Source organism: Rhinoderma darwinii, chromosome 9 (assembly GCF_050947455.1).
Source record: "Rhinoderma darwinii isolate aRhiDar2 chromosome 9, aRhiDar2.hap1, whole genome shotgun sequence".
Taxonomy (NCBI): Eukaryota; Metazoa; Chordata; class Amphibia; order Anura; family Rhinodermatidae; genus Rhinoderma; species Rhinoderma darwinii.
Window position 1 is genome coordinate 10830205 of NC_134695.1, and position 27541 is coordinate 10857745.

Below are 27541 nucleotides of genomic sequence, written 5' to 3' on the forward strand. Positions count from 1 at the left end.
ATATTTCCTAAAACTGCAGAAACTGGGCAACAAATATTGAGTTGCATTTCTCTGGTAAAACCTTCTGTGCTATAAAAATAATATGACATTTGTAAATTTCACCTCTACTTTGCTTTAATTCCTGTGAAATGTGTAAAGGGTTAAGACATTTTCTAAATGCTGTTTTGAATACTTTGAGGGGTGAAGTTTTTAAAATGGGGTGACTTTTTGGGGGTTTCTAATATATAAGGCTCTCAAAGCCACTTCACAACTGAACTGGCCCCTGTAAAAATAGCCTTTTGAAATTTTCTTGAAAATGTGAGAAATTGCTGCTAAAGTTCTAAGCCTTGTGAGGTCATAGAAAAATAAAAGGATTTTCAAAAAACGATGCCAATCTAAAGTAGACATATGGGGGATGTTAATTAGCAACAATTTTGTGTGGTATAACTGCCTGTGTTACAAGCAGATACATTTAAATTGAGAAAAATGCAAATTTTTGCAATTTTTCGCTAATTTTTGGTGTTTTTCACAATTAAATACTGAACGTATCGAGCAAATTTTGCCAGTAACTTAAAGTGCAATGTGTCATGAGAAAACAGTCTCAGAATCGCTTGGATAGGTGAAAGCATTCCGGAGTTATTACCACATAAAGTGACACATGTCAGATTTGAAAAATGAGGCCCTGTCAGGAAGGTCAAAAGTGGCTAAAGAGGGAAGGGGTTAAAAATATGTTAATATGGGTTTATAGTAATTTTTAACGTCATAGACTTTTAAGACATACACCATATCTCTTCAAGCTTTACTATTTATGCATCTATTTTCTATGTTTATTCTCTAGCATCTAGAAGAGGTTTATCCCCGGTCACAAAGCAATTTTTTCTTTTTTCATAATAAAACAATATTTAAACGTATCACACACTGTTACACAGTGAAACTCTGAAAGAAAGGTATATAAATTTGATAAATCAAACTTATCGAGCACGATCTTAGCGTTCGGCTGACATTCGGGTGTATACAAACATCCGTCATGAGCGAAGTTGATCCTTCCTCTTTTTGCGCTCCAGGTTGATTGCCTTGAAACGCAATCAAAATTTCACCTGTCATTGACCGGATATAAACTTTCACTGTGCTACTACACTTTCACTTCAGCCATAACTAAGGACGCGGAAGTCGTCTGAAACGCGTTGGCAGCGTGCATTACCTTAAATCCACCTTTCTTTGTGGGATATTGCCTCCCTGTTTTATCATTGTTCTAATAAAATTGGAATATCTTCCATTTTAAACCATTCATCCGCTACGATATTTCTTGCGCTGGAACCTATCCTGTACCGTTGCCTGCTACATACACCGTGTGCCGACACGAGGATCCGGGCGCAGCTGGCAGCAGGATTCTGCCGAAGGTGAGCTGGAGGTTTTTCTCCACTATATATTCTTTACTTATATTCGCTTGTACTATTGATTTAAAGAGACTCTGTCACCAGTTTATTAATTCCCTATCTCCTAACTAATCTAATAGGAGTCATACAGTTCTCCTCTTCACAGTGCGGCTGTGGATGAGAGTCTTCCGTCACGGCTGAAGGCGATGTAGGGATCGTCTTCTTGGAGTATCTCTGAGTCGCTGTGGTGAAGGACCTGCGACCAAAAGTGACAACACAGCGTGATCTCGCGACCGAAGCTTAGATCACGCTGGGCTGTAAAGAGGAGAACTGTATGACCTGATTGGACAGCGTCATACAGTTGTCTTTACACCGCCCAGAGTGAAAATAAAATGTAACCTCCTATTTGGCTATTAGAGCCAAATTAGCATATGTATAAAAATTATCACAACTTTTAAAATAATCAACGTTTTTTAAAAAACAAATCACATTGTAGTTATCAGCATCAAATCGCCTATTAGATTAGTTCGGAGATGGGGAATTAATAAACTGGTGACAGATCCTCTTTAAGGGAAAAAAAAAAATTAAAATGGTTATACTTGAACAAAGAGTATAAATAGAATTTCATATAGATGAACATTATTGAATAAAAAAAAAAGATTTAATGTACTGGCCTGTAGTAGATGGAGTGTAAGGGAATAACAATTAGTAGATCTCTGTGTGGTACCTGTATTGAATGTCCCTGGTTCGCTCGAATTTCCAGTGTCCCCCCAGGTTCAGTGGTCCTTATAGTAAATCGCTGCTTATCGTTACATCTGACTACACGTTCAATATCATTCTGAGAAATGGAGGAAAACTGACGCAGGTGGAGGAGGAAGGAAACTGGGACAAAGCCATCTAAAGAAGGTCAAGCAGAATGACAAGACAAATGGTTAAACCCTCCACTCTTATTAAAAGGGTCTATTAACACCGTGCAGTCAAAGCTATGGCGCTTTGTAACAGTTTTGTACGTGAATAGACCCTAAGCATTAGCTATCAATGTAAGGTCCCAAAAAACTACTTTAAGATCCGGGCCAGAGACATATCCCTAGAAATGTTCTATTCTGAATTAGTGATCAACTAAGCAATACACTTATTTACACTCTCTGTTGGATTTTTTTTGTTTTAGCTATAGAAGATATTTTTTCTATGAAAACAATAATAAATGCAGAAGCCTGAAATCATAACTGCAATATGTTTAGAGAATATATTGTTGCACTGAATTGGGCTAGACTGAGCACTGCATAGACTCCTAGCTACAAATATAGTTCTGACATTTTGATAACAAAATAAAATCATGACTGTGGTACTTTGCAAAACAAATTAAAAATATTTAAAAAGAATCAGAAAAGTCTGTGGACTCTGTGGCCACATCACGCAGACTTCTATGGTAAGATTTTTGCATTTTTCTGCCTTGAATGGACCAGAGTTTGTCATTTTTATTTTAATTGTCTGCGTCAGATAACCCCTTATTATGGCATATTTAGTTCCTCCATGGGACTCTCCTCTATTAGCTAAAGCCAAGGATTATTTCCAATGTGGATCTGGGTTCTGGAGGACAGCAGGCATGTATTGAATGTCTAATGCTTATAAAAGGGGCTCCCAGCAGAAACCCACAATCTAAGAGGGTTTTCCAATCTAGAAAACCACTTTGAAAAGGCATCACATTCAAGACACCGGTGAATAATTGGATGTTACTAAATGGTCCCTTTAATAGCCCCATTAGCCATGTAATGATCCCATATGCTATACTTCCCGTTATATTACGTCAGCTTTCTTGGGCTGCATCAGAGAAGGGCTCTGTATATGTGCTCATTAGCAAATGCCCAGTCTGAAGTTTGAATTCCTTTAACATTCTATATATATATAAAATGTAAACATTAAAAAAAAAATCCACAATACTCTGTCCTAGTAATGATGTAAATGTCATATTACACTAACAAAAAACACCAGATGATGTTATCAAAATACAGAAATTTAGAAAAAATAAAATGATCTATTACATCCAAGCATCCCTTCCTCAAAATACAGCCATTTCTTTGTGCATAGAGGATATAATACAATAAATCGGCTTTCCTGAGAAACACAACCTACCTGACCCCATGGGCAAACCCAGTTCACTGGCTCCATGGCGCAGAGCGTAAGATAAAAGCTTTGATAACCGCACATCCGGGTCCTGATGAAAATAACTAAATGTTAACAATACACATTAAAATGAAACAAAGAAATGACCAGCTCTACAGTGTATGGCCACCCTACCACAATGGCTGCTGGAGAGGAGCGAACTGCTCTGCAACTTGGGCCTCCTGGTACATAAAACACCTTTTGTAGTATATTGCTACAAGTTCTATCAAAAGTGGATTCCATTTTTGGGTAATGCTTTAAACGTATCTTGTAAAGCGATGAATCCATGAATCTCCATGCGTCTAATCTACTTCAAAACTTCATAGCAGCAGAATTATCCACAAGTATAGACTTACCATAAATTTAAGAGGTCTCTGGATAAATCTGGTTATACACGTAAGACAGCTATGCCATAAACATGCATGGATGCTGGTCATTTTAGTAGGGTGCGATGGATAAGCCATGGTCAGTCACTTCTAGCAGCAATTTATCTCTCGGAGGAACAAACCATCTGGAATCTTCAAATTCAATATGCCTGACCCTCCTTCCTCCATATAGGCACAGTTGAGCTGCCCCCACAGACACATACGACTATCAAAAGGAACTCCAACATTTATCTATTGTGTATGGCGAGCCCTAAGATACTTTTTGACGGGCAGAAATGTGCCTGTGTTTAACACAACACCTATTAACAAGTGCCAATCTGCGCTCGTTTGCTCCATTCATACGGAGCAATGATTCATAGTATGGGGATAAACGATTGTTACTACGATCATTAGCCCCCATACATTGGCATCTTGTTTGCAGCACATCCTCGGTTTACACAGGGAGATATACTGCCGACAAGCGACATTTTTATGGCGGAATAAAAGCGCTTGCTCGTTCGACGGCTAATCTTTGCCCAGAATATAGGCCCTTATAAACAGGGCATAGATCCGGAACCAAACGCTTAAATCTTGTTCGCCCGAGGGCCTATATTCTGTTTTTTCTTCTTATAGGGTTCCCCTGCAAGGAACTCCCCTCTATGAGCCAGAATGGAGAGCAGCTCAGTATGTAATGAACGGCTAGACATGTCTCCCTTTAAATATACGAGCTGATTGCTCTGAGGGTTAAAGAAGTCGGACCTGCAGCAATCATCTGATCACTTAGTCGACTTCTATTTAGAAAGTGGTTATTTTTATGAAACAACCCATTTAAAGAGGCTCTGTCACCAGATTTTCAAACCCCTATCTCGTATTGCAGCAGATCGGCGCTGCAATGTAGATAACAGTAACGTTTTTTTTTTTAAAAACGAGCATTTTTGGCCAAGTTATGACCATTTTTATATTTATGCAAATGAGCCTTTCTTAAGTACAAGTGGGCGTGTTTAAAGTTAAGTACAAGTGGGCGTGTATTGTGTGTGTACATCTGGGCGTTTTTACTTGTTTTACTAGCTGGGCGTTGTGAATGGAAGTGTATGATGCTGACGAATCAGCATCATCCACTTCTCTTCGTTAACACCCAGCTTCTGGCAGTGCACAGACACACAGCGTGTTCTCGAGAGATCACGCTGTGACGTCACTTCCTGCCCCAGGTCCTGCATCGTGTCGGACGAGCGAGGACACATCGGCACCAGGCGACAGAGGCTACAGTTGATTCTGCAGCAGCATCGGCGTTTGCAGGTAAGTCGATGTAGCCTCTGTCGCCTGGTGCCGATGTGTCCTCGCTCGTCCGACACGATGCAGCCGTATGAAGGCTTGTTTTTTGCGAGATTACTTGTAGTTTTTCAAGGCACCATTTAATGTACTATAATGTGCTGGAAAACTGAAAACAAAATTATTTGTGGGGTAATATGGACAAAAAAACAGGAATTCCACCATTGTTTTCGGGTTTGGTTTTTATGGCGTTCATCATGTGGTAGAAACGTTAACTTTATTCTACGGCCTGATTTGATTACAGCTAAACCAAATGTATATAGTTTTTTGGGGGTTTCACCACTTTTAAAAAAAAAACAAAAAAAAAAAACTTGCTTTGTGTCGCCATATTCTGAGGGCCATAAATTTTTGAGAGCAGTATGAGGACTTTTTTGCGAGGCGAGCTGTAGTTTGTATTGGTACCATTTTGGGGCACAATTGACTTTTTATTAAATTTTTTGGGGAAGTTAAGGTGACCAAAAAACAGCAATTCTGGCGGTTTTAATTTTTGTTTTTACAGCGTTCACTCTGTGGGTTAAATAATGTTATAATGTAATAGTTTGGACTTTTATGGACGCGGCGATACCAGTTATGTTAATTTTTTTTAACATTACTTTAGGGGGGGAAAAAAAATGGGAAAAGGTTTTTTTTTCTAACCTTTAGTATTTTTTATATATTTTTTGGACATTAAAAAAAACTTTATTTAACGGTTTCTTTTTTTTTTCTAAGTCCCCCTAGGGAACTTGAGCTAGCGATTGTTTGCACTTTGGCAGGACTTAATAGGAGCACAAGGACGGCAGACCTGGGGGCCTTCATTACGCAGCGATTGCGTCATGGGGGCGAAACAGACTGCCGGAGGGGGCCGACCCGCTCTAACACCATAGATGCCTTGGTCGCTATTGATTGCGGCATCTAAGGGCTTAAACGGGTGGAATCAAAGTGATCTTTGATTCGGCCCGTTGTCGTGACATCTGCTGAGTATGGAGCGCGCTCAGCCCGTAAATGCGCTACATACTTCCCTTTAACGCTTGTCACATTCATGTACGTGACAATACTTGGTCTATATGTATGCAATAATCAGCCCTGTTGGGTTGTGTGCCATCTTGTGAGTCATCCACGTCAAATACAATGGGGAACATGCATAAAACTAGTGCAGACTAAGAGTGGAGCAGAAGTCAATGAGATTCTCGCTTTCATTATTCTAGAAGTTAGGTAAAGAAGCCCGATTGGTTTCTATGGGCTCTTTGTCTGCACTGGTTCCTATATATGTGGCCCAACGGACAAAATTATATCTTCCATGCTAGTGATGAGGAGATATATTTTACAGTTTCTTTCTTTACCTGGTTTCTCCCTCCTCTCCTCTTGTGACTGGAGTGTGATCTTTCCATAGCTTTCTACTTCTGTAACACAGAACAAAAACATCTCAACTGTCATAAACTATATATATATATATATATATATATATATATATATATAGCAAACAAGAAGGCAGCAGCACTCACACAGGAATGATCGATCAGGTGCCCAGCAAAACGTCCCGATCCTCGGACGTATTATAATATATAGAAGAAGAAACTTTGCAGCACTCCAACATGAAAAAAGTGGTGGTTTATTCAATCCAAAACAACAGCAACGTTTCAATCCTACAATAGGATCTGGCTTGATAAAGATCCTATTGTAGGATTGAAACGTTGCTGTTGTTTTGGATTGAATAAACCACCACTTTTTTCATGTTGGAGTGCTGCAAAGTTTCTTCTTATATATATATATATATATATATATATATATATATATATATATATATATATACACATATACAAAAAAGAGAACGTGAAATAAAGTGAATTTATTCATCCAACATGGAACCACAACGTTTCACCTCCTCTGTGAAGGCATTTTCAAGTAGTGTGTTAGGAATACATACGTATAAATAAGGGGTGCATCCCAAAACAATCAGTGCAATCAATCAGTATACAATAATACAATAAAAGGATTTTTTGTCATCGTACAATGATATAAAGTGACTAGTGACATAATGGTGCAAAAGATAAAACATGATATAACATATTACTTTTCATAGAGTGTAACATCCTCGTGTTACAAAAAGTGTTAAAAAGTTAAGTATAAGCAATGTAATTATTAAAAACATCAACAGCTGGCAAGCACCAATCTAGAAAGAGAGGAATCATTGTAGCAGGACTCATATGTATTATACATCCTCCATTAACAGCCTGTAGAGTCTTAGGGTATGTTCACACGCTGAGCCAAAAACGTCTGAAAATACGGAGCTGTTTTCAAGGGAAAACAGCACCTGATTTTCAGACGTTTTTTGAGCAACTCACGTTTTTCACGGCGTTTTCGCAGTGTTTTCGGAGCTGTTTTCAATAGAGTCTATGAGAAAACGGCTCCAAAAACATCCCAAGAAGTGTCCTGCACTTCTTTTGACGAGGCTGTAATTTTACGCGTCGTCTTTTGACAGCTGTCAAACGACGACGCGTAAATTACAGGTCGTCGGCACAGTACGTCGGCGTCCGACGTATTGGAGCCGTATTTTCAGGTGTAAATCGAGGCATAATACGCCTCGTTTACGCCTGAAAATAGGTCGTGTGAACCCAGCCTTAGACTGAGCATGCCTCTAACTAACCCACCAACTGGGTCAAAATGCACATGTGATCAATAGTCGTCAAGGGAACAAGGAAACAACATCAGACGACACAGCAGTAGTCATCCATCGTAATGGACGTGACTACGTATATACGTCACTGCCCAGTGGGGTATGAATACGCGATCCTCAAGAAGGGAAGGCAGTAAGGTAATAAGGTAAACGGGATTCGAGATTGCAATAAAATATAAAAGCGAAAAAACGCTCAATTTTTATTGCTTAGTCCCTCATCACAACTAGGGATATTAACAGTCAATTCGCAAATATAGCGAAAAACGTTTATGTAGGTAGCTTGTGTAGGTACAGATCAAAAGAACATTCTGTCCCTAGACACGGACTGTAAATCTCATATACATAAGGGAACAATAAACAGATTATGATGGACACCATGACTGGACCCACACGATCTGGAATTGGAGAGTTTGGACTCATATGTTATAACCCTCCCTCAACAATCATGCCTCCACTACATATATGAAGATCTTTGTCTTTATTTAATAATAAAAAATGTTAAAAAAAAAAAAGAAGTTGTTGGTGATGGACTTGACGTATAATACAACAATTCAAATATGAATGGTATTTGATTTTGAAAAAACATTATCTAGAATTCTACTTTAGATTGGTCCATGTTGACATTATATGCTTTGTTCACACTAGGGATCGGTGGCGTTTATGACCATTTTGATGAAGGCACAATTTTTTTTGTTTGTTTTTTACAAATAATACATATGCAACTAATGGATCCCTGAATTAATTGTGTCCATCATAATCTGTCCGGGGTGGGGAACCATCACCTGACGATATGGTAGACTTTTTGGCATTTATTGATCCCTTATGGATATGAGGGTTACAGTCCGTGTCTAGGAATGTTCTTTTGATCTGTACCTACACAAGCTATCTACATAAACGTTTTTCGCTATATTTGCGAATTGACCGTTCATATCCCTAGTTGTGATGAGGGACTAATCAGGCACATTCTACAAGGGGCACTATTTATAAGGGGGGCTGCTTGTGGCACCTGGGGGGGGGGAGCCCCGGTCAAGAGTTTGCTAGCAGCGGTGCCACTGAGAGAAGAAGCTCCCGGGGCGGAAAGGCGGCTGCCGAGTCGCCGGGCGCTTCTGAAACAAGCAGGGGAAGGGAGCCATAGCAGCGTCCCCTTCCGCCTGCTGGAGTGATGCGCCCTGTGCAATGGCACAGGTCGCACACCCCTAAGGTCGGTCCTGGTCTCATGTAAGCACAATTTACAACGCAGTTTTAGGCAAGGCTAGATTAAATACTTTGGTAATTTGGAAAAGTTTTGCAACCTTATATCAAACTCAACTCAAGAGAGCAAGTCAACAAAATGGTAGATGGGATTTCTGCAGTGACCCACAGGGGAAAGTCGATTTATTAATGCTATAATCTGAAGGCTATAATGAAAGTCATGATGCTGTACTGGATCTGTTGTACCACAGATCCAAATGCCGTCTGAAGGCACCGTTAATCTGATGGCAAGAATGGTGCTACATGTTGTGCTATACTTGTCGTCAAAAGTGATGGACCTGCTGACAGAAACCCAGACGGAGGTGGCAAATTGTAGTGTTAACACAGCCTAACAAACAAGCAAGAACCGTCTGTTTCACTTTCAGAGAACAGATTTCACCACAGACGTTCAGATTACTGATATGATCGTTGCTGGCAGAATTATCTTTTGGCCACTTTTAGAAATAGAAAGCTGTGCAGCTCGGGATATAGTGGTCAGGTCAGACATGGTTAGCAGGGTTGTCTCTGAATTATTGATGTTACTAAAGTAACAGTGTGTAGGATTTTTCTGCACCACATTAGAATATCTGACCATTTTTTTTCTAAATTTTAGGCTTTTGTTTCTTAAAAAGTTCGGGTTTATGTTTATTGCAGACGAGCAGACCAGTCAGCTCATAAAATTTAGAATTCAGAATTCACCCACTTTGTCACACCCCCTATACAATTTTCAGAAAAAGCGTGGTGAACAGCAGCACACGTCTCCCAAGTTTCAATCAATATGTTCTTTTATTGGTCAAACATCCAGTAAATAAATGGCAACGTTTCGACCCGTGACAAGTGGAGGGTCTTTCTCAAACAGGCTTGACCAATAAAAGAACATATTGATTGAAACTTGGGAGACGTGTGCTGCTGTTCACCACGCTTCTTCTGAAGATTACATTACGGCAGATTGGGTTTGTCTGATTTTACAGCGTGACACCGCTCCTGATATCGGGATTTGTGCTGCTTCAAATATTGTATTTTTTTGATTATTTCTACCCCCTATACAATTGTCATGTCACCTAGGTACTTCAACAGACTCACAAGTAATTGCATATTTGCTTTGATATGTGTTATGTGTAAAAGTACAGTATATATCACGTTTATATATGATTTGGCTATATATATATACACACAAGGGCTCACGCAGGGCAGGTTTCCAGTTGCCTGAAAACCGCATGTGACCAAGCCATGAGGCCCTCACATACAATTAGACACAAACACAATTGACTGCGCTGGCAAGGCATCAGGTCCTTTCCCCGCTTTACTTAGGATGCAGGCGGTGCAATAATCTAATCGCGCCGCATGCAGTGTTCCACTGGTCAGAAAGAGAACTGGCCAGCATCACTGGAGGACAGCGCAGGAACGGGGACAGGTGAGTCTGCTTGTTGTGGCGTGGGGCACTATCTACAAGGGCACTGTAGCACTATCTACATCTGTGGCATTATCTACAGGGGGCAGCAGGGCCGGACTGGGACTTAAAATCAGCCCTGGCATTTTTAAGCACACAGGCCCACCGCAGGCCATACACATCCGACAGTTGGGCTGGAGTACATGGGAGCAGCTTTCAGCTATACAAGACATGGTGAGATTTATTAAAACACGTGTAATTGAAAGAGGAATAGTCCTGATAGCTCCAACTCCAACGAACCCACTGCACTTCCACGATTATAATGAACATGCTCATTATTCTAGATAATTTTTTTTGCAGAGCGGAAAAAATTCAAACAGACTTCTTTCCGCTGCATGTGAATGGGGTATAAAATAGTCCATTCACTTGTAATGGATGCAGAATGTTAGTGGATTTGAAACGGATTTAGGTGTGGAATCAGGGACTTAGTCCTAATCAAATCTTGATTTTGTGATCATGGCCTAATACTGACGTATAAAGATTGCAAATTATACTCAAACCTAGGACAGATACGTGCAGATGTGTCCTTAGGTGTGCGTGCGCACAACTCTTACATACCTAGGATATATGCCGCACATGCACCACTCACACCTAGGATATATCCTCCACTCTCACCACTAACACTTAAGACATATGCTGCACGTTGTCAAACCACACCAGGGACACATGATAAACATGCACTACTCGCACTCGGCACAGATGCTGCACACACCACTCACATACTAAACACATACCACTCACACACTAGACACGTACCAGACACTAGATACATACCCCACTCACTACTTACACTGGACACATACCGAACACACTACACAAATGCTAAACAAATACCTCAGATAACACTTACACACTAGACCTAAACCACATATACCACTCACACTGAAAACAACACGCACACAAATGCAACTAATACATTAGAAGAAGACACAAAACTCACACAAATGCATATTTGTGCTCAGGGAGCAGTAGAGAGAGCAAACCCATCAGTGATTGGCTGACGCTCAGCCAACCAGCGTTAGGTTTGATTTGTACATGCAGACTGGGCAGGTACTGATTCTCCTTTTCCTCTGCAGCGCCAGAGACGTGCGCTAATGAGCGAGGCATCAGTGAAGAAAACAAGTCTAGAGCTGATTAGCTGTGGCTCGGCCAACAAGCACTATACTTCATTTCTGCAGTGCTCCTTCCCATCATTGCAGAGTACCCAGAAATACATCTCGGAAAGATGTGGTTTCCAACACCAGGAGGCAGCAGTTATTGTAATGTTGGTGCTTGTGTTCACCACTGTCCGCAGGGCTGATTCTAGCTTTTCTGCTGCCTGAGGCGAAAATTGAAATGATGCCCCCCAGATTTTGATTGACATCCCCCTGGCTGTTCTACATCACTAGCAGCCTCCTCAACTCTTGCGGAAGCGCCGTTGCCTTGAACTGAAATGCGTGGTGCAGCCGGGCAGAGTACACCTCGCTGCATGGTGTGTGCCCAAGTAGCACAAGGCAATGGCGCATCTGAGAAAGTTGGAGGAGTAATTAGCATATAGCATGCACCGGTTTAAAAGTTGATTTTATAGATTTTTCTGCATCTGAAAACATACAGGGGAATGTTTGGAAATATGGTCAGGTCATGTATTACCGCATGGTGGCGGTTTAAGGGGTTTAAACTACCAGACAGCTTCCCATTAAATATACAAAGAATTGAAAAAAATTCCCTCTGCCCTGCAATTTTGTTATTATAAATAATTTCTATATAATTACAACCAGGGCTGGCCTTAGGATAGATGGCGCCCCGTGCGAAATGATCTTTCAGCGCCCCACCCAATCATTAAAAAAAACATGCCAAAAATTATAATGCCCCTTTAGTGCCCCCATACAGTATAATAATAATATTTAATAATATAATATATTACAACGCATTCAAGGACACAGTATTTTGTCCTCTAATTGTGCCCACAGTATTAAGCCCCCTGTAGTACCCCTACACAGTATAATGTCCGCTTAGTGGCCCCCACACAGTATAGTGCCCCCCTGTAGATTTTGCCATACAGCCTCCCTGTAGACATTGCCATAATCCCCCACCTCCTTCTTGTAGATCGTGCCATACAGCCCCCCTACCTACCCCTTGTAGATAGTGCCATACAGTCCCCCATCTCCCCCTTTTAGACAGTGCCCCCAAACAAAAACAAAAATTGTACTCACCTAGGCCCCGTTCCCACGACGAACTGAGCTGCTCCACGACGGGATCCTGTAGCCTAGTACAGAGTTTCCCAACCGTTTTGGACTCGAGGCAGCACTGGAAAAATAAAATTTCCTCAGGGCACCCTTACCAAAACTTGTTTCAAGAAAGCCAGAAAACGGCTAAAAAAAAAAAACCACTACACTCGTAGGGTATGCTTAGACAGGTTTTTTGTAAGGCAAAAAAAATCTGCCTCAAAATTCCATCAGGAATTGACAGCGATGTTTGACCTTTTTTTGGTGTTTTTTCTTAAGTCGTTGAAGCTAATGCAAAAGACGCAGGCGAAAAAGCTCCAAAACGGGCGCCGCAGGTATTTTCTGCCTCCTATTAATTTCAATTGGAGGTCAGAGGCGGAAACCACTTGAAGACCATCAGCCCCCCACTCACAGTAAAATGACCATCAGCCCCCCACTCACAGTAAAATGACCATCAGCCCCCCACTCACAGTAAAATGACCATCAGCCCCCCACTCACAGTAAAATGACCATCAGCCCCCCACTCACAGTAAAATCACCATCAGCCCCCCACACACAGTAAAATCACCATCAGCCCCCCACTCACAGTAAAATGACCATCAGCCCACCACTCACAGATTGCCCCTGTAGGTAGTGCCACACAGCCACTTGTATATAACGCAACACACAGGGGCGTAACTAGGAAAGACTGGGCCCCATAGCAAACTTTTGACTGGGGCCCTCCCCTCTGCTGGGTATCACATAACCCCCCCCCCCTTGTAGATAGTACCTCCCTATAGATTCCACCACACAGCGCCCCCCTATAGATAGCACCATACACAGCCCCCTGTAGATAGCGCCATACACAGCCCCCCAAAAAAACAAAACGGCCTAGTTTGTCCAACAAAAGACATGCATCCCGTATCCACAGGATACAGAGTCCCCTCTGTAGATAATGCCATACAGACCCCCCTGTAGGGAACGCCATACAGAACCCCCTGTAGATAACGCCATACAGACGTCCCCTGTAGGGAACGCCATACAGAACCCCCTGTAGATAACGCCATACAGAACCCCCTGTAGATAACGCCATACAGAACCCCCCGTAGATAACGCCATATAGCCCCCCTAACAAAAAAAAAACGACCTATAGTTTGTCCTACAAAAGACATGCATCCCCTATCCACAGGATAGGGGATATATGTGTGCTCGCTGGCAGCGATAAGGAGAACGAGGGACCGAAAGTCCTCCAAAGTTCTCCATGACAAACCTCTGAATTTCCGGCGTCTGCGCAGTTCAATAAAAATCAAAGGAGCGCTGGTCACGCATGCGCACAAGCGCGACCGCTGCGCATGCCATTTCTATGGAGCTGCAGACAGACCACGGAAGTCCGAGGTTTGTCATGGAGAACTTCGGGGGACTTTCGGTCCCCCGTTCTCCTTATCCTGTGGATAGGGGATGCATGTCTTTTGTAAGAACAACCCCTTCAGTGGCGTCACGCTGTAGCAGCCATAGCGGCTGCTAGCGGAGACTCAGGCCATGGGAGGCGGGCCCCGTAGCAGCCGCTACAGCTGCTATAGCGGTAGTTACGCCACTGGCCACACAGCCCCTTGTAGGTAGCGCTACAGCCCCTTGTAGGTAGCGCCACACAGCCCCCTTGTAAGTAGCGCCAAACAGCCCCCTTGTAGGTTGCGCCACACAGCCCCCTTGTAGGTTACGCCACACAGCCCCCTGTAGAGAGCGCCACACAGCCCCCTGTAGAGAGCGCCACACAGCCCCCTGTAGAGAGTGCCACACAGCCCACTGTAGAGAGTGCCACACAGCCTCCTGGTTGGGAGTGCTACACAGCCCATTGGTAGGGAGTGCCACACAGCCCCCTGGTAGGGAGTGCCACACAGCCCCCTGGTAGGGAGTGCCACACAGCCCCCTGGTAGGGAGTGCCACACAGCCCACAGCCCCTTGTAGATAGCAACCCCCCCTGCCTGTAGATAGCGCCACTGTAGCTTCCTGAAGGCGTGTGGCCGGGGATTCCGCTCCTTGATGTCTCTGTCCATATATGGACAGTGACATCACGGGAAACTCCTGAAGCGGAATCCCCGTCCACAGTGTTGCCGACGCTGTGACTAGGGATTCCACTCCTGGAGAAGCTCCTGTCGTCTGTGTCCATTTATCGACAGTGACGTCATTGGCTTCTCGTGGAGTAGAATCCCCGGTCACAGCATCTGCAACGCTGTGGAAGGGAATTCCGCTTCAGGAGTTTCCCCTTATGTCACTGTCCATATATGGACAGAGACATCAAGGAGCGCTCCAGGAGCGGAATCCCCGACCACATGGGGATTCCGCTCCTTCATTCAGCTACAGTGGAGCTGGTAGATAGCAGAGCAGGGAGATACCTCCCTGCTCTGCTATAGTGCCGTCGCTACCGCTGTAGCAGCCGCAGCGGATGCTAGCGGCGCCACAGCCCTCACGCCCTCGTCGCTATGGCTGCTACAGCGGTAGCAACGGCCACTGAGTGAAGAAGCGCCCGGGCAGAAAGGCGACTGCTGAGTCGCCAGGCCAGGGCGCTTCTAAAACAAGCATGGGAAGGGAGCCAGCGCAGCGCCCCCTTCCACCTGCTGGAGTGAAGCGCCCTGTGCGAAGGCACATAAATACAACACCAGAACCAAGCTCAATACATATAAACAGCACCAGAACAAAGCTCATACAAATATACAGCTCCAGAACCAAGCTCAGTACATAAATACAACCCCAGAACCAAGATCAATACATATATACAGCACCAGAACCAAGCTCATACATATATACAGATCCAAAACCAAGCTCAGTACATAAATACAGCATCAGAACTGAACTTAGTACATATATACAGCACCAGAACCAAGCTCAGTACATATATACACAACACCAGAACCAAACTCAGTACATATATACAGTTCCAGAATCAAAACTAAGCACATATATACAACACCAGGACCAAGCTCAGTACATATATACAGCTCCAGAACCAAGCTCAGTACACATATACAGCACCAGAACAAAGCTCAGTACATATATACAGCACAAATACAGCTCAATTTAGTGCAACCCCTGCTGTATAGGTTTGTACGACTTAAAACTACAGCTCCCAGCATGGCCCGAACAATGGTAAGATATGCTGGGAGATGCTGTTTCACAAAAAAAAAAATCGTATCATAATCAAACCACCCACCATCTCGCTGCAGATCATACAGTGACTACAGTGCTGATTAGAGACAGAATAAACATTTACATTAAGTGACTCACCGGGGACTATCTCAGGTTCTAGTTCATTTTCTCTTTTCTTCTCCATCCGGTCCAAACCTCTATGATGACTTCTCCCGGCCATGGCCCATTTCTGCAGTTTGCCGCTTAGATGTCTTCAGCTTCTCACTATTCAAAAATTTCTGCACCTATAAACGAAGATAAAATTCTCATGGTGACACACACTGTAAATGTGACACACACCCCTAAATAGTTCCATACACTGCACCTCTAATTATAATAGCACCATACACTGTGTCCCCAATTATAGCAGCACCATACACTGTGTCTCCGATTATAATAGCACCATACACGGTGACACACACACACACACACACACACACACACACACACACACACACACAGTGCTCCCCGTAGATAGTGCCCCCCATAGAGCCCCCTGTAGATAGTGCCCCACATATAGCCCCCTGTAGATAGTGCCCCACATATAGCCCCCCCCTGTAGATGGTGCCCCACATATAGCACTCCCTGTATATAGTGCCTCACATACAGCCCCCCTGTAAATAGTGTCCCACATATAGCCTCCCCTGTATATAGTGCCCTACATATAGCCCCCCTGTAGATAGTGCCCCACATATAGCCCCCCGGCATATGGTGTCCCACATATAGCCCCCCGGTATATGGTGTCCCACATATAGCCCCCCCAGTATATGGTGTCCCACATATAGCCCCCCGTGTAGATAGTGACCCACATACAGCCTCCCCTATATGCAGACCCCCTCTGTAGATAACACCATACAGAGTCCCCTCTGTAGATAATGCCATACAGACCCCCCTGTAGGGAACGCCATACAGAACCCCCTGTAGATAATGCCATACAGACGCCCCCTGTAGGGAACGCCATACAGAACCCCCTGTAGATAACACCATACAGACGCCCCCTGTAGGGAATGCCATACAGAACCCCCTGTAGATAACGCCATACAGAACCCCCCCGTAGATAACGCCATATAGCCCCGCTAACAAAACAAAAAAAACAACCTATAGTTTGTCCTACAAAAGACATGCATCCCCTATCCACAGGATAGGGGATATATGTGTGCTCGCTGGCAGCGATAAGGAGAACAGGGGACCGAAAGTCCTCCGAAGTTCTCCATGACAAACCTCTGAATTTCCGGCGTCTGCGCAGTTCAATAAAAATGAAAGGAGCGCAGGTCACGCATGCGCACAAGCGCGACCGGTGCGCATGTAATTTCTATGGAGCTGCAGACAGACCCCGGAACTCCGAGGTTTGTCATGGAGAACTTCGAGGGACTTTCGGTCCCCCGTTCTCCTTATCGCTGCCAGCGATCACACATGTATTCCCTATCCTGTGGATAGGGGATGAATGTCTTTTGTAAGAACAACCCCTTCAGTGGCGTCACGCTGTAGCAGCCATAGCATCTGCTAGCGGAGCCTCCGGCCATGGGAGGGGGGGGCCGTGCCGGCGGGTGGCACGGGCCCCCTTATGCTGCGGGCCCCGTAGCAGCCACTACTGCTGCTATGGCGGTAGTTACGCCACTGGCCACACAGCCCCTTGTAGGTAGCGCCACAGCCCCTTGTAGGTAGCGCCACACAGCCCCCTTGAAGGTAGCGCCACACAGCCCCCTTGTAGGAAGCGCCACACAGCCCCCTTGTAGATAGCACCACACAGCCCCCAGTAGAGTGCCACACAGCCCCCAGTAGAGTGCCACTAAGCCCCCAGTAGAGTGCCACACAGCCCCCTGTAGAGAATGCCACACAGCCCCCTGTAGAGAATGCCACACAGCCCCCTGGTTGGGAGTGCCACACAGCCCACTGGTAGGGAGTGCCACACAGCCCACTGGTAGGGAGTGCCACACAGCCCACTGGTAGGGAGTGCCACACAGCCCCCTTGTAGGGAGTGCCACACAGCCCCCTTGTAGGGAGTGCCACACAGCCCCCTGGTAGGGAGTGCCACACAGCCCCCTGGTAGGGAGTGCCACACAGCCGCCTGGTAGGGAGTGTCACACAGCCCCTGGAAGGGAATGCCACACAGCCCCTGGAAGGGAATGCCACACAGCCCCTGGTAGGGAGTGCCACACAGCCCCTGGTAGGGAGTGCCACACAGCCCCCTGATAGGGAGTGCCACACAGCCCCCTGGTAGGGAGTGCCACACAGCCCCCTGGTAGGGAGTGCCATACAGCCCATAGCCACTTGTAGATAGCAACCCCCCCTGCCTCTGTAGCGCCACTGTAGCTCCCTGAAGGCGTGTGGCCGGGGATTCCGCTCCTTGAAGTCTCTGTCCATATATGGACAGTGACATCAGGGGACACTCCTGAAGCGGAATCCCCGTCCACAACGTTGCCGACGCTGTGACTAGGGATTCCACTCCAGGAGAAGCTCCTGTCGTCTGTGTCCATTTATGGACAGTGACGTCATTTGCTTCTCGTGGAGTGGAATCCCCGGTCACAGCATCTGCAACGCTGTGGAAGGGGACAACACCAGAACCAAACTCAGTACATATATACAGTTCCAGAATCAAACTAAGCACATATATACAACACCAGGACCAAGCTCAGTACATATATACAGCTCCAGAACCAAGCTCAGTACATATATACAGCACAAGCACAAATACAGCTCAATTTAGTGCAACCCCTGCTGTATAGGTTTGTACGACTTAAAACTACAGCTCCCAGCATGGCCCGAACAATGGTAAGGATATGATGGGAGATGCTGTTTCACAAAAAAAATAATCGTATCATAATCAAACCACCCACCATCTCACTGCAGATAATACAGTGACTACAGTGCTAATTAGAGACACAATAAACATTTACATTAAGTGACTCACCGGGGACTATCTCAGGTTCTAGTTCATTTTCTCTTTTCTTCTCCATCCGGTCCAAACCTCTATGATGACTTCTCCCGGCCATGGCCCATTTCTGCAGTTTGCCGCTCAGATGTCTTCAGCTTCTCACTATTCAAAAATTTCTGCACCTATAAACGAAGATAAAATTCTCATGGTGACACACACTGTAAATGTGACACACACCCCTAAATATAATAGTTCCATACACTGCACCTCTAATTATAATAGCACCATACACTGTGTCCCCAATTATAGCAGCACCATACACTGTCTCCGATTATAATAGCACCATACACGGTGACACACACACACACACACACACACACACACACACAGTGCTCCCCTGTAAATAGTGTCCCACATATAGCCTTCCCTGTATATAGTGCTCTACATATAGCCCCCCTGTATATAGTGCCCCACATATAGCCCCCCGGCATATGGTGTCCCACATATAGCCCCCCGGTATATGGTGTCCCACATATAGCCCCCCGGTATATGGTGTCCCACATATAGCCCCCCGGTATATGGTGTCCCACATATAGCCCCCCGGTATATGGTGTCCCACATATAGCCCCCCATGTAGATAGTGACCCACATATAGCCTCCCCTATAGAATACGTCCCACATATAGCTCCAACCTGTATATAGTGCCCCACATATAGTGCCCCCTAGTGTCCCACATATAGCTTCCACTGTAGACTCTGCCCCACACATAGCCTCTCCTGTAGTGTCCCACATATAGCTTCCCCCACTGTAGATAATGCCACTGACACTTTTAACTGGAAAAAACCGAAACGTTACATATTCACCTTGATTCTGTTCCCACGCTGTCCTGTGTCAATGCAGTCCTGCTCTCTTCTGAGCAAGTCTGCTGCGGCTGAACGACGGTGCTGATTAGCAGGGCAGAATGACTTGCCCCGCCAATCAGTGCCTTTCAACAACGGAAGCGGTGCGATGATGTCATCGCGACACTACCAGCGTTGAAAGGTGATGATTGGCGGGGCAAGTCACGGTAAGGCAGGTACAATTAGTGTATGAGGGGGTGGTGGCAGCAGCTGGTTTCAGTGGCGCAGCCGCCCCCTCAGGAGGCGCAGCGAGCCGCCGGCACTAAATGTTTGGTTGGCCAGCAGACGGCCCACTGTTCACCGGCCCATGTGACATTTGCCAGAACTGCCAGATGGCCAGTTCGGCGCTGGGGGGCAAATGTGTGGAACTATCTACAGGGGGCACTGACTGCGACACGATCTACGCTGGTTTTTACACTACAAGTAGTGGTCATCACATATCCACTAGCCTAGCCCTTTATATTAGAGCTTGTATTATCAGGGGTTAGGCTGGTGGATACGTGCAGACCAATACTCGTAACGTAAATACCATAAGGAAGCGCAAGCATGGCAAAAATACATTGGTTTTAAAAGTATGCATTTGGAAAACCCCTTTAAAAATCCATTGTTTTCCCCTTATATAATATGATGGTATGTTTTTTTTCTTAACCCCTTAAGGACGCAGCCTAGTTTTGGCCTTAAGGCTCAGAGCCCATTTTTCAAATCTGACATATTTCACTTTATGTGGTAATAACATCGGAATGCGATTCTGATACTGTTTTCTCGTGACACATTGGGCTTCATGTTCGTGGTAAAATTTGGTCGATATATTCAGTGTTTATTGGTGAAAAATTGCAAAATTTAGAGAAAATTTTGAAAAAATAGAATTTTTCAGAATTTAAATGCATCTGCTTGTAAAACAGACGGTTATACCACCCAAAATAGTTACTAGTTCACATTTCCCATATGTCTACTTTAGATTGGCATCGTTTTTTTAACATTCTTTTATTTTTCTTGGACGTTACAAGGCTTAGAACATAAACAGCAATTTCTCATATTTTTAAGAAAATTTCAAAAGCCTTTTTTTTAAGGTACCTCTTCCGTTCTGAAGTGGCTTTGAGGGGCCTATGTATTATAAACCCTGATAAAACACCCCATTTTAAAAACTAGACCCCTCAAAGTATTCAAAACAGCATTTAGAAAGTTTATATAACCCTTCAGGCATTTCACAGGAAATAAAGCAAAGTGGAGGTGAAATTTGCAAATGTAATTTTTCTTGCTGAATTTAAATTTGATTCAATTTTTTTTCTGTAACACAGAAGGTTTTACCAGAGAAACACTACTAAATATGTATTGTCCAGATTCTGCAGTTTTTTAGAAATGTCCCACATGTGGCTCTACTGCGCTCGTGGAATAAAACACAAGCCCTAGAAGCAAAGAAGCACCTAGTGCATTTTGAGGCCTCTTTTTTATTAGAATATATTTTAGGCAGCATGCCAGGTTTGAAAAGGTGTTGAGGTACCAAAACAGTAGGAATCCCCCAATAGTGACCCCATTTTGGAAACTACAACCCTCAATGAATTCATTTATGGTTGTTGTTACCATTTTGACAGCACAGATTTTTCACAGCACCTATTTGAATTGGGCTGTGAAATTAAAAAAATTGCTTTTTTTCCAATAAGATGTCATTTTTTATCAAAATTTCTTATTTTCACAGGGAACAAAATACCCCATTTTGTTGCCCAATTTCTCCTGAGTGCAGCAATTCCCCATTTGTGGCGATAAACTACCGTTTGGGCCCATGGGAGGCCTCAGAAGGGAAGAAGCGCTGTGTGTTCTTTGGAGTGAAGATTTTGCTGGTTTGGTTTTCGGGTGCCATGTCGCATTTGCAGAGCCCCCGAGGTATCAAAGCAATGGAAACCCACCATAAGTGACCCCATTTTGGAAACTACACCCCTCAAGGAATTCATTTATGGGTAATGTCACCATTTAGACCCCATAGTTTCTTCACAGAACTTATTTGAATTGGGCTGGGAATTTAAAAAAAATATATTTTTTCCAAAAAATATATGTTGTTTTAGCTCAAAAATTCTTATTTTCACAAGAAATAAAATACTCCATTTTGTTGCCCAATTTCCCCTGAGTGTGGCAATACACCATGTGTGGTGATAAACTGCGGTTTGGGCCCATGGGAGGGCTCAGAAGGAAAGGACCACCATTTGGCCTACTGGGGATTTTCTGGTGCAAAGTCATGTATGCAGAAGCCCCTGAGGTACCAGTACAGTTGAAACCCGCAAGAAGTGACCCCGTTTTAAAAACTACACCCTTAAGGCATTCATCAAGAGGTGTAGTGAGCATTTTGACCGGAGACCTACACCCCATAAACTGTAATGTGGGTTCTCCCGGGTATGGCAATACCCTACATGTGGCTGTTATCAGCTGCCTGGGCACACAGCAGGGCCCAGAGGAGACAGACAAGGGGGGATAAGCTGTGCGGAGTACATCAGGGTAAGTAAAATTGGGGTAAATTATAAACCAAGGGATGCATGATAAATTTTAAAACACTCTTTCATACAGAGCTCTGGTTTTTCGGGACACGTGTCACATTGATATATTGTGTCCTTCCTTATCCCCCTCTTATAGCAGACTTTGCACCTCTTTTGACTTTTTCCCTTCTTGCCAGTTTGGGGAACTTCTCCTAGAAAGTGTTGCCCTGGTACGATGCGTGTGGCCTCGCTTCCAGAAGTACTGGGTGCCCGCCCCCCCTTCTTGGTCCCTAAAGATTAGGTTCTTGATAATCACCTCTTGAAATTCCAGGAAAGTTCCCCTCTGGCCTGCACATCACCGTAGCACTTACACATTGTACAAAGCCATCGGTATGATGTGCACGGCCAGCTTCTTATACCACACCGCATGGTGCTGTAGGGCTTCAGGACTTGGTCTGACAAGTCCACCCCTCCCATGTACCTATTGTAGTCCAGGATGCAGTCTGGTTTGGGGGTGGCCTTTCCTTCATATATCCTAAACCTGTAGGTATACCCTGATGCACTCTCGCACAGCTAATACATCTTCACGCCATACCTTGCCCTCTTACCCGGCAGGTAGTCGCGGAATTGAACCCTCCCTTTAAAATGTACCAGGCACTCATCAATAGAAATACACTTCTCGGGGGTGTATGCTTGGGAAAACCGGGCACTGAAACGGTCTAATAGGGGTCTCCGTTTATACAAACGGTCAAAACTGGGGTCATCTCGGGGTGGGCACGGCTCATTATCAGTATAATGTAAGAAGCGAAGTATTGCCTAATTTATTTATTTTTTTAGGTTACAGTTCAGTTCTGAAGTTGCTTTGAGGGGCCCATATATTAGAAATCCCTATAAAAAACAACCCATTTTAGAAAATAGACCCCTTAAAATATTAACAACAGCATTTAGAAAGTTTATGAACCCTTTAGGTGTTTCACAGAAATTTAGAGCAAAGTAGAGGTGAAATTTACATATTTTTTTTGTCAGGAAATCCTCTTTATACCATTTTTTTTGTAACACAAAAGGTTTTATCAGAGAAACGCAACTCAATACTTATTGCCCAGATTCTGCAGTTTTGAGAAATATCCCACATGTGGCCCTAGTGCAGTAATGGACTGAAGCAACGGCCTCCGAAGGAAGCAAAAGAGCACCTAGTGGATTTTGAGGCCTCTTTTTTATTAGGCACCATGTCCGGTTTGAAGAGGTCTTGTGGTGCCAAGACAGTGGAAACCCCCCAAAAGTGACCCCAATTTGGAAACTAGACCCCTTGAGGAATCCATTGTAGTTTTCTTGGGGTGTATGCGGCTTTTTGATCAGTTTTTATTCTATTTTTAGGTGGCGTGGTGACTAAAAAACTGCAATTCTACTATTGTTTTTTTATTCTATTTTTTTTACAGCGTTCACCGTGCGCTATAAATGACATATTCACTTTATTCTGCGGGGCGATACGATTATGGCGATACCATATGTTTATAGTTTTTTTTTAATGTCTTATGGCGTTTGTACAATAAAATACGTTTTGTAAAAAATTATTAACTTTTTGTGTTACCTTATTCTAAGCGCCAGAGCTTTTTTATTTTTCAATGCAACCCTCTTCTCCCACTCTTCACACACTGATAGCAACACCGCAGAAGAAATGCCTCCCGATCTGACCCCCTTAGACTTTTATCTTTGGGGTCATCTGAAGGCAATTGTCTATGCTGTGAAGATACGAGATGTGCAGCAACTGAAACTACGGATACTGGAAGCCTGTGCTAGCATTTCTTCTGCGGTGTTGCTATTAGTGTGTGAAGAGTGGGAGAAGAGGGTTGCATTGACAATCCAACACAATGGGCAGCACTTTGAACTCATTTTATAAGTGGTCAGAAACTTGTAAATAACTCATGAAAGAATAAAGTAACGGTAAAACCAAGCACACCATTGTTTTTCTTGTGAAATTCTCGATAAGTTTGATGTGTCACATGACCCTCTTTCCATTGAAAAAACTAAAGTTGGATACAAAATGGCAAACTTCAAAATGGTCAACACCCAGCTTGAAAAGTTTCCCCCCTCCCATATACTAATGTGCCACAAACAGGAAGTTAATATCACCAACCATTCCCACTTTATTTAGGTGTATCCATATAAATGGCCCACCCTGTATATGTGTGTATATATATATATATATATATATATATATATATATATACACACACACACACTACCGTTCAAAAGTTTAGGGTCACTTAGGAATTGATGCTGGAAGAGTGCCTGACGCCATCTGTCAAGCATGATGGAGGTAATGTGATGGTCTGGGGTTGCTTTGGTGCTGGTAAAGTGGGAGATTTGTACAAGGTAAAAGGGATTTTGAATAAGGAAGGCTATCACTCCATTTTGCAACGCCATGCCATACCCTGTGGACAGCGCTTGATTGGAGCCAATTTCATCCTACAACAGGACAATGACCCAAAGCACACCTCCAAATTATGCAAGAACTATTTAGGGAAGAAGCAGGCATCTGGTATTCTATCTGTAATGGAGTGGCCAGTACAGTCAGCAGATCTCAACCCCATAGAGCTGTTGTGGGAGCATGTTGACCGTATGGTACGCAAGAAGTGCCCATCAAGCCAATCCAACTTGTGGGAGGGCCTTCTGGAAGCATGGGGTGAAATTTCTCCCGATTACCTCAGCAAATTAACAGCTAGAATGCCAAAGGTCTGCAATGCTGTAATTGCTGCAAATGGAGCATTCTTTGACGAAAGCAAAGTTTGAAGGAAAAAATTATTATTTCAAATATAAATCATTATTTCTAACCTTGTCAATGTCTTGACTATATTTTCTAGTCATTTTGCAACTCATTTGATAAATATAAGTGTGAGTTTTCATGGAAAACACAAAATTGTCTGGGTGACCCCAAACTTTTGAACGGTAGTGTATGCCAGAGCACAATCTGCCTTACAACATGCGGACCTTTTATTCCCTGCAGCATAGTTGCCAACATTTGAAATATTTTTCCAGGGACACCTAGGGTGTGGCGTCTTTGGTGGGTGTGTCTTACGGCGTGGCTTATCTAATGGGGGCGGGGCTTTCCAGAATTTCTGCATACAGATAAACGAACAAAAATTTCTGCACTCGTTTGGCTGACAACTATTTTGGTAGCCAGTATCTCTCTCTGGTTTTCCGGTTGTATACAGGCAGGTGATGTCTCACTTTATCACTAGGGCTAGGCCAGGGGGACACAGAGCCGCTAGTACAGACTCTGCTCTGGGACTCTGTGGAATTCCCTGACATCGCTGTCCATATATGGATAGTGTGTCAGGGTCTTCCCCAGAGCGGAGTCCTGGGCAGAGCGCAGGTATTGGCTCTGCTACGGGACTCCGCTCTGGGGAAGACCCTGACATCGGTGTCCATGTATGGACACATGAAGTCTGGGGCTTCACCAGAGCCGGAGTCCCGGGCAGAGCGCTAGTATAGGCTCTGCTCCGGGACTCTGTGGAATCTTCTGACATCGCTGTCCACATATGGACAGCGATGTCTGGGGCTTCCCAAGAGCTGGAGTCCCGGGCAAAGCGCTAGTATAGGACTCTGTGGCAGCATCTGCAGAGGACTCTGTGGCAGCATCTGCAGAGGACTCTGTGGCAGCATCTGCAGAGGACTCTGTGGCAGCATCTGCAGAGGACTCTGTGGCAGCATCTGCAGAGGACTCTGTGGCAGCATCTGCAGAGGACTCTGTGGCAGCATCTGCAGAGGACTCTGTGGCAGCATCTGCAGAGGACTCTGAGGCAGCATCTGCAGAGGACTCTGTGGCAGCATCTGCAGAGGACTCTGTGGCAGCATCTGCAGAGGACTCTGTGGCAGCATCTGCAGAGGACTTTGTGGCAGCATCTGCAGAGGACTCTGTGGCAGCATCTGCAGAAGACTCTGTGGCAGCATCTGCAGAGGACTCTGTGGCAGCATCTCCAGAGGACTCTGTGGCAGCATCTCCAGAGGACTCTGTGGCAGCATCTCCAGAGGACTCTGTGGCAGCATCTCCAGAGGACTCTGTGGCAGCATCTCCAGAGGACTCTGTGGCAGCATCTCCAGAGGACTCTGTGGCAGCATCTCCAGAGGACTCTGTGGCAGCATCTCCAGAGGACTCTGTGGCAGCATCTCCAGAGGACTCTGTGGCAGCATCTCCAGAGGACTCTGTGGCAGCATCTACAGAGGACTCTGTGGCCGCATCCACAAAGTGGACTGTGGCAGCATCCACAGAGGGCACTGTGGCAGCATCCACAGAAATGAAAAGGGGCTGCCCAATCTTGAAATGTGTGTCTGCCAAACACTGCTAACTGAGCCGCCGGACTGCATTAAGCGACACTTAAACTGGAAAACTGGATTGTTGAAATAAGCATGTGGGGAAATATCTAAAATTTTAAACCTAGCGGTATTGTTATAGTAATGTAGTATTATTATAGTAATATAGTGTTAACCCCTTCAGGACTGAGCATGTTTTGGCCTTCAGGACGAAGACGATTTTTCAAATCTGACATGTGTCACTTTATGTGGTTATACCTCCGGAATGCTTTTACCTATCCAAGTGATTCTGAGATTGTTTTCTCGTGACATATTGTACTTTATGTTAGTGAAAAAATTTGAAACATCAAGATTTGGAGAAAATTTGCAAAAATTAGAATTTTTCTAAATTTAAATGTGTCTGCTTGTAAAACAGATAGTAATACCACACAAAATAGTTACTAGTTTACATTTCCCATATGTCTACTTTATGTTTGCATAATTTTTTTGAACATGCCTTTATTTTTCTAGGACGTTTCAAGGCTTAGAACTTTAGCAGCGTTTTCTCATATTTTCAAGAAAATTTCAAAAGGCGATTTTTACAAGGACAAGTTCAGTTCTGAAGTGGCTTTAAGAGCCTTATATATTAGAAAGTCCCCATAAATCACCCCATTTTGAAAACTGCATTCCTCAAAGTATTCAAAACAGCATTCAGAAAGTATTTTAACCCTTTAGGTGTTTCACAGGAATTAAAGCAAAGTAGAGGTGAAATTTACAAATTTAATTTTTTACAAAAAATTCATTTCATTTTTTTTACAAAATTCATTTGTAATACATTTTTTTTTCTATACCACAGAAAGTTTTACCCGAGAAATGTAACTTATCATTTATTGCCCAGATTCTGCAGTTTTTAGAAATATCCCACGTGACCCTAGTGTGATAGTGGACTGAAACACCGGCCTCAGAAGCAAAGGATTTTGGGGCTTCCTTTTTTTAGAATATATTTTAGGTACCATGTCAGGTTTGAAGAGGTCTTGTGGGCCAAAACAATAAAGACCCCCAAAAGAGAGCTAATTTTGGAAACTACACTCCTCAGTGAAT

At 44.0% G+C, this 27541-nt stretch overlaps 1 protein-coding gene across 7 annotated transcripts in view; it reads right to left on the reverse strand.

Annotated features, from left to right (window-relative positions):
• TRPT1 (tRNA phosphotransferase 1) overlaps positions 1 to 27541 on the reverse strand; it is a 190781-nt gene that overhangs the window by 157833 nt on the left and 5407 nt on the right. For 5 of the 7 annotated variants that reach the window (XM_075837251.1, XM_075837248.1, XM_075837252.1 and 2 more), the window contains exons 2-4: positions 6532 to 6591; positions 3489 to 3570; positions 2083 to 2252 (exon numbers count right to left, since the gene is read on the reverse strand). In XM_075837251.1, the coding sequence (XP_075693366.1) occupies positions 2083 to 2252; positions 3489 to 3570; positions 6532 to 6579 (300 nt within the window). In that variant the 5' untranslated portion in view covers positions 6580 to 6591. Of the gene's footprint in view, positions 1 to 2082; positions 2253 to 3488; positions 3571 to 6531; positions 6592 to 16010; positions 16039 to 27541 lie in introns of those variants that run through there. The other 2 variants (XM_075837250.1, XM_075837255.1) reach the window with 2 other exon arrangements.